This window comes from Salminus brasiliensis, chromosome 2 (assembly GCF_030463535.1).
Source record: "Salminus brasiliensis chromosome 2, fSalBra1.hap2, whole genome shotgun sequence".
Taxonomy (NCBI): Eukaryota; Metazoa; Chordata; class Actinopteri; order Characiformes; family Bryconidae; genus Salminus; species Salminus brasiliensis.
Window position 1 is genome coordinate 59,912,499 of NC_132879.1, and position 13,065 is coordinate 59,925,563.

The 13,065-nt window shown below is 43.9% G+C and overlaps 1 protein-coding gene across 1 annotated transcript; it reads right to left on the reverse strand.

Moving 5' to 3' along the window:
- Window positions 1–2,173: 2,173 nt before the first annotated feature.
- On the reverse strand, window positions 2,174–9,843 carry LOC140549610 (sodium-dependent neutral amino acid transporter B(0)AT1-like). The gene is made up of 12 exons (XM_072673359.1): window positions 9,639–9,843; window positions 7,398–7,538; window positions 7,070–7,207; window positions 6,772–6,953; window positions 6,298–6,408; window positions 5,621–5,733; window positions 5,352–5,480; window positions 4,821–4,977; window positions 3,243–3,447; window positions 2,961–3,120; window positions 2,553–2,715; window positions 2,174–2,386 (listed from the first exon to the last, which is right to left on the reverse strand). The coding sequence occupies exons 1-12, from the start codon at window positions 9,835–9,837 to the stop codon at window positions 2,174–2,176; spliced, it is 1,911 nt and encodes a 636-aa protein (XP_072529460.1). The 5' UTR covers window positions 9,838–9,843.
- Window positions 9,844–13,065: the final 3,222 nt, after the last annotated feature.

Below are 13,065 nucleotides of genomic sequence, written 5' to 3' on the forward strand. Positions count from 1 at the left end.
TGGTTTCTGAGTCCCGAACATTATCTGGAAGGTTATTCCAGAGCTGGGGGGCTTTATAAGAAAAGGCTCTTCCCCCTGCTGAGGTTTTCTGAATTTTGGGAACGAGTAAGAGGCCAGCACCCTGAGATCTAAGTAGTCTTGATGGTTCGTAATATACTATAAGATCCTGCAGGTACTCAGGAGCGAGGCCATGTAGGGCTTTATATGTTAAAAAAAAAGAATTTTGTATTCGATACAGAATTTAACTGGGAGCCAATGAAGTGCTGATAGAACTGGACTGATATGGTCAAATTTTCTAGTTTTAGTAAGGACCCTGGCTGCAGCATTTTGCACCAGCTGAAGTTTATTGAGGTTCCTGCTGGAACAACCTGACAGTAATGCATTACAGTAATCTAGCCTTGAGGTAATAAAAGCATGTACTAGCTTTTCTGCGTCTTGTAGTGATAAGGAGTTTCTTAGTTTGGAGATGTTCCTAAGCTGCATAAAGGCTGTTCTACTAATATTAGCTAGATGTTGCTCAAATGATAAATCTGAGTCGAATGTGACGCCAAGATTTTTAGCTGCTAAACCAGGAATGATGGAAGAATCAGCCAAGTCTAACATTAAGTCTGAGAGTTTATTTCTAGAGTCTTTTGGACCTAAAAGGAGAACTTCGGTTTTGTCACTGTTGAGGAGAAGGAAGTTATGTGACATCCAGAGTTTTATATCCTTTACACAGTCCTCCATTTTCTGTAATCTAAATTTATCGTCAGGTTTGGCTGATATATAGAGCTGTGTGTCATCTGCAGAACAGTGGAAATTAACGCCATGTCTGCTTATAACTGAGCCCAGTGGTAACATGTATAGTATAAATAATAGTGGTCCTAAAATTGAGCCTTGCGGAACTCCATATCTTACTTCTGCGTAGTTTGAAGATAAATCATTTATTTTTACAAATTGAAAGCACCAACACCAGTCCATCAAACACCAACACCACTCCATTAAGCACCAACACCAGTCCATCAAACACCAACACCACTCCATTAAGCACCAACACCAGTCCATCAAACACCAACACCACTCCATCATATACCAACACCACACCATCATATACCAACACCAGTTCATCAAGCACCAACACCAGTTCATCAAACACCAACACCAGTCCATCAAACACCAACACCAGTCCATCAAACACCAACACCAGTCCATCATATACCAACATCACTCCATCATATACCAACATCACTCCATCATATACCAACATCACAACATCACTCCATCATATACCAACACCACTCCATCATATACCAACACCACTCCATCAAACACCAACACCACTCCATCATATACCAACACCACACAATCATATACCAACACCAGTTCATCAAACACCAACACCAGTCCATCAAACACCAACACCAGTCCATCAAACACCAACACCACTCCATCATATACCAACACCACTCCATCATATACCAACATCACTCCATCATATACCAACACCACTCCATCATATACCAACACCACTCCATCATATACCATCACTCCATCATATACCAACACCACACCATCATATACCAACACCAGTTCATCAAACACCAACACCAGTCCATCAAACACCAACACCAGTCCATCAAACATCAACACCAGTCCATCAAACACCAACACCAGTCCATCAAACACCAACACCAGTCCATCATATACCAACACCACTCCATCAAACACCTACACAGAATACGAACAGCTCAGGTTAGTTCAGGCTAGCTGAAGTTAGTTATGTAGTTGTTAGATGAAGTGTTATTAACCATTTACAGAAAATAAGCTTTAGCATCAGTACAGATAACACACTGTTTATTGTATCATTCATCCATTAACAGCACATGCAATTATAATAAATACATACAAACATTTACACTAAAATAGATTGTGATTAAAATGAAAACACAACATAAATGAGTGAAATTACTCAGTAATCTTTAACTTATGAGGAATATAAAACACCCGGACTGGGTGGGATTTACCCAGGTTCCCTTGGCACTGCAGAAACCAGGCTGTTATATTTAGAGCTGGGCACTGGACTCATACTGCCAGCCAGACACAACACTTCACCAGTTCATCAGTCAGTTCCTTCTGGAGTCTTACTCATCAAACAGTATCTGGACATGTCTGGCATTAACTCGTTTGTTGATGATTAATTGGATGTTGTCACGCTCATTGGCACTTTGTCTGATATGGTGTTGAGTCTCTCCTCAGCGTAACGTCTGTCCTTCTTACAACAGCGTTTATAAATGAACATGAAGAGGGCTGCTCCAGGAATAGCAAGGCAGGGGGTTCCAGCCAGGATGAATATGATGCCGCTGATCCAGTCAGGGTAGGTCTGCTGTGCCAGTGTCGGGAATCCTGGCTGTAGTCAGACAGAAAGAACAGAATGCTGTGTACAGGTCTATAGTAAACGTCTACAGATGCTCAGACTGCTGCTGACAAACACCTGGCATTAGGATTAGAATGAAAAGGTTCAGGTTTAGGGTTGAAGATGAGATTAGAGTTGATATTAAAAGAGGAAGGATTACCGATTCAGGGTCCCAGACATTGTAGGTTAACTTTTTGCTAACAGTGGTGACGAAGTAGAAAACCAGGATGACCAGCAGGATGAGAGGACTCAGGACTCTCCAAGTGACCTGCCAGAAGATGTTGGGCTTGTGGCCGACCATAAATTTAAGATCTTCGTTAAATCTGCCAGATAAGAAAGCACAGTCAAGACTAAGACTTGATAAGGCAAACATGACCTTGCATAAGCTTTCATCTACCCTTCAACCAATGATTAAGGGGGGTTGACCAATGGTGGCAAATCCAGGTCTGGAAAGTATAAATCCAACTCAGAATTCAGTTTGGACCAAAATCCTGAGTTGGATGTATTCTTTCTGGACCTGGATTTGACACCTCTGGTGTCAACAGTGAGCTTTTGACTGGACTCCTACCTGTCAATGCCGTAGACATACGATACAGCAATCATCTCGCAGAAAGCTATCACTAGCAGTGGAATAGAAGCCGCAAACCCGTCAAACAGGGCCAGCCAGTAGTTACCAGAGCACTGCACAAAGATGAGCGCGATGATGCAGGAGATCAGGCACGTCAGACCTACAAACAGAGACGGATCAAGCTAATCAAGTCAGGAAGTCAATCACTTCCACCAATCCACATCAGTGGAGGCCATGGTCAATTGTGTCAGCTCTATCTCACTTTCCCCTGGACATGCTGACCTGTGAACACCTCTTTAGGCCAAGTCCTGGGCAGAATGTTCAAGTCCTGCAGAGGCACCACACACCCCTCAATGTTGCCGAACATGGTGGAGAGTCCCAGACAGAAGAGCATGATGAAGAAGAGCACTGACCAGAGAGGAGAGATGGGCATCTTGGTGATGGCCTCTGTGAACACGATGAAGGCCAGGCCGGTACCCTCCACTCCCTGCAAGTCGACAAGAAAGGGTGCTCTGTTTTCAGCCTGTTTAGATCACAGTTTATTGACCCAGGCTCTTGGGAACCCCTAAGATGTCCACAGCTTACCTCTTACTCATCCCAACTGCATGTTCATGAACACCAAGCACCTGGTACAGGTGGGACAGAGAAAAATCGCTGACCTCCCAGGGGTCACCAAAAACCGGATTGGGACACAGTGTTACAGACCTTCCAGCAAGCTCATTTGTCTCTTAGGCCAGAGGTGTACTTGCTGTTAACGTATGCACGGTCGACATGGTGGACAGTTGTACAGAAAGGCTGTGAGACCGGGTCTGCAGTTACCTGCGGTCATCTGTGTGATGTCTCCCTACTGCTGTTCAGTAATAAATATGCTTGTCAGAACAGCTGGTCACAGATCAGTACAGAGACACTTTATGGAGAGCTTGGCCACTCCCTGTTTGAACAGAGCTAAATAGCGTCTGACTGCTCGCCCAGGATCTTCCTCTAACAGTGGAAAGTCGAATGAGGTGTTTCACTAAAAAGCAGAGAAAAATTATATTATAAATATATATATATATATATATATATATATATATATATATATATATATATATATAAAGCTGGATATTTTCTCTGTCTCCAGCAGGTGGGTTTTGGGCAGTGGAGACGCTAGCATTACTGCTACTGAGTGCTGCCTGGTTGGTGCGCTGACACTGGAGGTACAACAGCTCTGTTTGGTGGTAACTGTGACCGATGGTAACTGTGACCGGTGGTAACGTCCTGGCCAGCTAATGCTGTGTTAATGTTTAATGGGACTATGTTTGCAGTGTTAAACATGAACATTATTACAATAAAATGATTAAATCAGTGTAGAACTACTCCCCTGTCCGCTGGAGGCGGTGGCAGACAGTGATACACACTTCCTGAGGTCATCAATACAAATGAGGTACAAAGTCTCATAAGTGGAGTAAAAATCTGTCTGCAGTGTTGAAACTTTAGGTGCTGAACGGCGGTGAATTAACATTTATTAACTACGATTTTTCTCAAATGCTCCATTTGAACCTATTCATTTTGGACTCGCTCTGGAGTGCCCTCTAGTGTCCGAAAAACTCGGAAGACATTTCCAGCCGTAGTTCTCCTCTCTACAAGTTCTCGGATCAATATTTTTATAGTTGACGTGGACATCTAGTCAGTGTTCTGTGCTCTGCCCTCTAGTGGAAGCCCTCATTAACAGGTGTAGCACCTGGGCAAGTATGTAAACCGTTACTTTCCCGAAGTGTCCGGTTGTCTACGCAGACGTATGGCCAAACAGCGAGTATATCTCTAGTCTTCTAAACCTTATGTGTGATGTACGCCTCAGCTGGTTTGAGATCATGCCAGTACCTCGCTGAGGAAGGTCTTCATGTTACAGGTTGTCAGATTGAGCCCCTGAACAATGTCGGGTGCTGTGCTGTTGAGATTCTTAAAGGCTTCATCATAGTTATTCTCAGTGATGTTCCCGTCTGGAAGATTGAAAGTGTTCAGCAGGGTCAGGATGTTCCTGTTTTAAGAAAACAAGCAGAGAAACAGTTTTGTTGGAGCTGCATTCTGGAGCTGGGAGGGAATGTAATGAATGCCCTCATTTCACATGTGCAGCGTTATTCTATCTAACACCTAATAAAATCTAATAGATTCTGTCTGCTACTTTCTCCTGTTGGAAACTCAATGCTGATGCTAACATCTGGACTATGGTGATTCATATAACTTTCTTTTTTTTTAATTCCTGCTTTTATTCCTCACCAACTGTCCGGTCAAATCCCTTACAAATGACCAACTAATCCAGTTCAGTGACCAGCTTTAATAAGGAATGAAATGGAGTAAAGAAAGCAGTGTGAATCATTAAAGTACAGAAAAGTCAAAGTTTGTAAAACCAACCCTGCCAAACAGTCATCGTATTTCTCTGTGGCCCGAAAGCCGATGATGGAGTAGATGACCGTAGCTGAGTAGACGGACGTAAGGCCATTTATGATGGAGATTATGACCGCGTCCTTTTCACAGTGGTTGCTGGTGAAACAATAAATGTTTGGATGCATTAAAAAAAACTCAGTTCAGGATTTGTATCAGTCGCCAGTTTTTAAACTCTGGTCGACAAACATTTATTCAGCGATTGTGGTCAATAAAAGCTTTATTTCTGGTCCACTTACTGCACAGGGTTATAGCTGGAAAAGGAGATAAGCCCTCCAAAAGCCAGCGAGAAGGAGAACAACACCTGAGCACCTGCATCCAGCCAGGTACTCGGGTTCATCAGTTCATCCACCTAAAAGACAACCAGGAATGGTTGAGCACAGAAGAATGTGTGCCAAGTAATAACCAATGAATGATTAATAATTAATAATATTTAACAGTTTCTGAATGCGTAATTGTGGATTAGTGCAACAACTGACCAATGCTGAATAGTACCAACGAGAAAATCTGAGCCACCAAAAAACACAGAAAACAAGTTTTGCCTGTATGTTTAAGTGATCCCAACTAGAATGTGGGTAAGTGTTGAGTAACAGCTCTGAACATTTCTCTGTTAGATGAACTCAACTCTGTACCTTTGAGTTAAATCAGCTCAATAACTGAGTTCAGTCTGTCGCCATTGGCAAAGAAATGATTGGCCCTTGCAAGCTTGAAAAATCATAAACCAATCTTTATTTTATTATAATTCTCTTTAAGAACATGGTTGTTTCCTCCACACTGAGACAAAGACAAATTCCTCCTCCAATTTAACTTTCACAGGGAACTGGCTGATGGGTATTACTCCTTACAATCTTTCAGAAAACAAAGATTGCTGTGATTTAACCTGCTGTGGATTTTGTTATAGTGCAAATTAACTTACGTCTGGAGTGAAGAGGAAAATAATCCCATCCACAGAACCTTTGAGGGTCAGCCCTCGGATCAGGAAGATGGTGAGGACCACGTAGGGAAGGGTGGATGTGACGTACACAGCCTGGAACGAGTAAGAAACCATGTCTTTTCCAGTGTCAACTTTGGATCTAGAACATCTAGAAGTTTCGCTGAGACATCACATAAATTCTCTCCCCAATTTTAGCTGAGCTGAGTAACCCACCCAACCACACGCCTCCTCCTGGGCATGTGAAGTCAGCCACCGCCTCCTTTTATAGTGCTACGACAGCCAATGCGCTGTACCCACCAGCATCTCAATGGGAGGGATGAGCGGAGAGAGCACCATCTACCCACCCGGAGAGAGCATGGCCAACAGTGCATCCTCAGGCTCTGGCTGCTGAGGGCCTCGGGCCACTCAGAGTCACTCAGAGACACTAATGTGAAAGGTTGAGGTTTACCGTCTTACCTTGCCCGTAGTCTCAATGCCTCGGATGCAGCAGACCCAGAGAAGTACCCAAGCTCCAATCAGACACAACACCATCCACCACTGCAGCCCACCTGAGTCCTCGATCCTTGTTGAGGTGTTCAAAGTCTCTCTGTACCAGAAGTAGTCTACAGCAGAGCTGCGGGCACACTCTGACACGTAACCTGTAGGGGGCGACATCAGAGACACACTTTGCTGGTGCGGTTTGGCTTGTGGTCCTTTTCAGTTCCAACAAAGGGACGGATCTCAGGAAGTAAGGGGAGTTTGGGAGCTTCGTCACCTGTTCTGTTGTCATTGATGGGACACTGGCTCCAGGGCAGTGGGTCTTGGAAGGAGTTGAAGAAGTACCACATGACCCAGGCCATGATGGTGTTGTAGTACATCCCCACCACAAAGGAGCACAGCATGGATGCTATACCTGAGAACCAGGAGAACCGTCATCACATTGGGAAAGTGTAGAGAGTAAAACCCGCCCCAAAATCCTGGACCTGAATTGGTCATCTCTAGTCTATAGGAACTACAGGCTGTGATTAATATTATTATTATTATTATTATTATGATTCCTGGCAGTGCTAAATTCTTTAAAAGTGTGTTTCAGTTGGTCTCACCGACTCCAGTAAGGTAGGGGCTGATGGACCTCCAGACCCCGATGCTTCCCTTCCTGAGCCTCTGTCCCACTGCAAACTCCAGGTGCAGCAGAGGAATCCCCTCCAGAACCAGCAGCAGCAGGAATGGAATCATGAACGCTCCTGGGAACACCACGGGAAGAGTCAGGAATCATTTGGGATTGAATTTTATGGCACTGATTGTGAAGATTTTGTGATTTTTAATTTTAGGATGAGGGTGGGGGTCTAACTTGTTTGGGGGCCAATTAAAATTCAGACAATATCACTAAAACATTTTGTGACTTCGGAGGGTTTCATTTTCTCATTTTTGGATTTCTATCAGTATCGTTCTAACTGTGGGAGATAAAGGGTTAATGTGTGTAACAGGGCTCATCCACTGCATACCTTATTCATTTAACACCACTACAGCTCCCTCCCCATATGCAGCAAATGAGAATAGCAGCTAGCTATGTTAGCATCAAGGCTTATCTTTGTGCAGTTTGTTATTTTTAGGTCAGCTCTATTTTTAAACGTTACATCCCGTCTCACTTAAAGACTTAAAAAGGGAGTTTTCATTATTCTTGTAGCCTTAGCCAGTTTAGCCGGCTAGCCTTCTCCTACATGCAGTTTCCATAACAGGGTGATGTTTTTACAGAGTAGGGTTGTTAGCCCTACATCCAACCCCCAACCTGGAGGACCAGCTGCCGAATTTCTCCTGTCCTCTACCCCGTGACCTGCTGGAAAAATTGTGGCCTTATGTACCAGAAGCGGCGAAGAGGACTGAGCTGAGAGCTTCTCCTGCTTGACCAGACAGTAAGAATATACTGCTCTACACAGCTAATGCAGCTCGTCTGTATTAAAAAGCCTCATGGAGAGGCAAAAAAGTGGAGTATAGTGGAACAGGTGACCAGAAGCAGCGGCCAGTGCTTAGCTCTGATCTGACACTGATGCAGAACATGCTGATTTGTACAGACTGTCAGAAGTGCTGCTACGAGACTGAGCCTCCACCTTCAGATGGCACTGCGAGTGGCGATCTTCGGGCCTGAGCACTCCACATAACTTAGAGCAGCTGCTGTGACTCAGAGGATGGTGTTTTGACGGGACTTTAATTTGTACAGTTGTTAAACTGTCTCACAGTGCTCCACAACCACAGTGCTACGAGCATCGGCGCCCCCGACACACTGCGGGGTTTTCCTGCTGCTGAATGTTCATGTCTGGCAGCTGAAACCCCGACGTCACACCAGCTTCACTTCAGCTGATTTATCGTTTTACAGAAATAAAGGCTCCGACTGAGACACTTCTGTAAAGCGCGCCGCTCTGAGGGAAGTTCATCCTTCATCTGTGAGGCATCTGTTTCCTGAGCGGGACTGAACTGACAGGGAAAACGTGCCGTCGCACTCATTCACGAAGAAGACTCGCGTCTCTAGCTCTGGCCTCCACCTGTAGATAATACTGTATACTACTGTACTTTAAATCTCTCTATTCACCTTTAAGATCTATATTAACCATTTCAATCTTACCCCCACATTTCTATTCACCTTTATGGTGCAACTCTACCTCCACCTCTACATCCAGCTGTGATTACTGAATTAACCCTTTAAACTCCATTCACTTCATATTTTACATCCACCTTTTTATTCACTTATATAGTATTGTATTTTAACTCTACAGACACAATTCTATCCAGCTTTAATCACTGTATTAACCCTTTAAACTCCCTCCACCTCCTACCTCCACCTCCACACCCAGCTTTAATTACTGTGTTAATCCTGTAAACACCACCATCTATCTGTCCACAGTCATACGTAATATTAACCCTTTAAATGTTATCTCCACATTTTCATTCACCTTCATCTTTTTCACTCTCTTTCATCTACTTTCATCTTATCTCACATTTTTTGATATCAACATTTAACATCACCATTTAATCTGTACACCAACGTCTCTTTACAGTATTTACCCTTTAGTCTCTGCTATCACCTCCATATCAGCCTTTATTACTGTATTAACCCTTTATCTATTTATTCACTTTTATATTATTGTGTATTAACCATTTTATCTTTACAGTTGAAATATTTCTTTAAGCCCTGCCTCCACTCTACTCACATTTACGTTTACGTACTGAGTGAACCCTTAGATCTATTCTGTGTCTCTGTCAGTACTGTATTAACCCTTTAAACCCCCACATTCACCTCCTTATAAAACTGATGTGGAAAGGAAAGTGGTGGTCTTTGATGGTCCTACCTCCCCCGTGGCTCTGACAGAGGTAGGGGAACCTCCAGACGTTTCCCAGTCCCACACAGAAGCCCACACAGGTCAGCATGTACTGTGCTTTGTTGTCCCACTGTGGCCGGTCTCCAGCCTGGACCTCCTCCATCTTCTCCACTTCGGCGTGGGAGGGGATGCGCTCCTCCAGGCCGGGGTTAGGCAGCTTCAGCTTCATCCTGGTGTGTGTTCTCGCTCAGAGACAGCAGAGAGACTGATGGTGAGAGAGAGTGTGTATGTATGGGCCCTGGGCTCATCATTAATAGTGACCTTCAGCACCTGGACCACGTTATCAGCAGAGCCATCTGACAGAGCGTGATATTCTGTCTGCTCAGCAGAACAAAACATGCAGCATGGTTTACTGCGGTTAATGCGTAATGGCCCTCACGCCTGGATTACTTCCCTGACAGAATACCTACTGCACCACCAATCACGTCATCAGAGCCACTCTTCAGTAAAACGCCTTTCCCAGCATTTCGATTAGTAGCAGAACATCATCTCACGTACAGACAGACAGGGTTCCATTTGGGTTCTTTAGTGAAGGAAATACTTTACTAAAGAACCCAACTACTGTAGAGCCATGACACCTCAAACGCTGGAATAGGTCTCTGTGATAGTAACCCTGTTCAATTACACTATTATTATTATTATTATTAATGCCTCTTTCTGTACTGTGCAGAACTCTGCATGTTTAATTGTGATCTTTATGTTTGTTTGTGGTTCTTTATAAAACATTTGAATGGTTCTAGGTTGTGTCCATTAGAGGTTGTACTACAGTTTGTTCACCCCTCTACTGAATCAGTTTGCTAATGGTGTAAATTATTTTGAAAAGGGCTGTGGGATGTTTAAATGGTTCTGGTTAAAACTGTGTTCTCCGTGCTTTGTGGTTCTGTGAGTCTTTTAAATTGATACCTGCACCTTTACCTTTACCTTTAGTGCTTGGGTAAGACTCCTAACTTTACATTCTCCTACCTGTGGAACTTCATTCACCTGTCAGAGCTCTGGAGAAGAGCAGCTGATCAATCTCTGTGATATAACAGTGTGGAAGAGAGGAAGGGGTGGTGTGATGAGCTGGATTTCTCTCTGCAGTCTCGCCTGTCTATTCCTTGGACGTAAGACACAGCCATCATCTCACAGAATGATCAGTAAGGGAACAGAGCCGACAAAGCTGTCGAACAGAGCTAGCCAGTGTTCACCAGAGCGCTGGGTGAAAATCAGGGCAATGGCAAAAAAGGCCAGCCAGACGATTCCTGAAATTCAGAGACACCAGAAACCCCCTCTCACTGTCTAAATACTTCATTTCAAATTGCTAAACATGATAGAAAGTTAGCATTATCTCATAATCCGCTTCCAATCATCCATAAAAGCCTTCTGTTTGAGGTGAAGGGCTCAGTGATGCTTATCATAGATAAATAATAATTGCAGGAATCAGATGTTCTAATATTGAGTAGGTCCCCATTGTGTCGTCAAAACAACTCTGACCATTCGAGGCATGGACTCCACAAGACCTCTGAAGGTGTCCTGCTGTGGTATCTGGCAACAAGACAAATGTTATATGCACATAGATGATTATATATGGCTGAAATGTACTGTATATCACATATTTAAAGTTTGGCACATATGTTACAAGAAAAATATATGTTGCATATTCAGGACATTCCATATATTCGAACACACACACACACACACATATATATATATATATATATATATATATATATATATATATTTCTGAACGTGTTACTAAATGGTGAAAGGAAATATTGGCCCTGAATCAGTCTCTGTTCTCTGTGATGCTTTATGACATTAGTTTTAAAAGGCACACAAACATTAACACCGGCTTTGCTTGTAGATCCAGTCGTTTTTTGGCTTCATTTGACCCTTGATTTGCTGGAAAACGTTCAACAAGGAGAACTGATTGCCTTCAGCCTCAGTAGAGAATGCATCGATCTGGACTGGAAGTTACGTTCCTCAGACTGAAGAGTGACTCTGAAAAGAAATGCACAAGACTTGTGAAGGAAAACACTCACATCTGGAGTGAAGAGGAACTTGATCTTGCTCACAGAGCCTTTGAGGGTCAGCTCTCGGATCAAGAAGGTGGTGAGGACTGTGTAGGGAGGAGTGGACGTGATGTACACAGCCTGGAATGAGAAGATGACACAGAGAGAAGTGGGTTTGGAAGCAATAGCACATCTTGTGTCCTGAGCTCCTCTCGAGTCATGCTCAACTTTGTACCCGTGACTCGGCTCTGTTGAGGAATGCTTTCTTCTGCACACTTTTAGTTTATGGCATGACAGTTGTTCTTCTGGAAGATAAAAGACGCAGGTCTAACATCTGACTATAAAACTAAATTTGACTTTGACCCGGACCTCACCTTGTTCTCAGAGCGCTCACAATGGGAAGCAGAAGTTTTTTACCTTGCCTGTGGTCTCAGCGAACGAGCGAGGGAACCACTTCTTTTATCTTTAGTTTCTTCTGCATCTACAATGAAAGGTTGGGTCGTGCCAAAGCAAAGGCATTTTCATCAGCTAGCACAGTCTGTCTAATCACACTGAAAGGAGTTGAATAAGTACCCCATGACCCAGGCTATGATGGCGTTGTAGTACATCCCCACCATATAGGACATAACCATGGATTCTATACCTATACCAGATCCTGAGAAGGTATCAGCCTCTCCTCAGGGTCACACACTAGCCCTACCACACCAAAGACTTCTCACACACTGACAGATGCTCTTATCCCTGGTCATTGAGAACCACCTGACCTGCACATTTAAGTGCTTTCCCAAGCTATAACTGCTTCAGGTCTTCTGGGAAGTCTTTCCACAAGGTTTAGGAGTTTAGTGTTCATGGGAATTTCTGACCGTCCACAAAACTTTACACTCGGCACAATGCAGTCAGACAAGTACTTCTGTTCTCCTGGCAACCGCCAAACTCAGACTCTTCCATCGGATTGCCAGACGGAGAAGCGTTATTGGTCACTCCAGAGAACCCGTCTCCTCTGCTCAAGAGTCCAGTGGTGGGTTGCTTTACAGCTCTGCAGCCGACGCTTTGCATTGTGTTTGGTGATGTAAGGCTTGGATGCAGCTGCTTAGCAGTGGAAGCCCATTTCCTGAAGCTCTCTCTGTTCCTGAGCTAATCTGAAGGCTGTGTGTACTGAAGCAGGGTACCTCTAGATCCTTTGACCCAAAATTGCCTTCAGGCCTAAGCACATCAGTCCTTCACAGCCTTAGATCCTACCATAAGTCTTTTGGGGTGGTCCTTCATCCTGAGGAACCCTGCCTCATGTAAACACACCAGGTTATCAGCAGCTGTAGGAATGTTATCTGCTCAGTTGTGTTCTTGCTGGATCAAGAGTCCTTATCTTGAGTCCTTCAAAGGTGTACTCCTCCCTGCTCATTCACAGC

What these genes read in the sequence shown, in the direction of transcription:
- LOC140549610 (XM_072673359.1), bottom strand. Translation starts at nt 9,837, where the DNA reads ATGAAGCTGAAGCTGCCTAACCCCGGCCTGGAGGAGCGCATCCCCTCC. An exon ending in CTGTCAGAGCCACGGGGGAG is followed by an intron (nt 7,539 to 9,638) that starts GTAGGACCATCA and finishes TGGTGTTCCCAG; the next exon opens with GAGCGTTCATGATTCCATTC. An exon ending in TGAAGACCTTCCTCAGCGAG is followed by an intron (nt 3,448 to 4,820) that starts GTACTGGCATGA and finishes GTCGACTTGCAG; the next exon opens with GGAGTGGAGGGTACCGGCCT.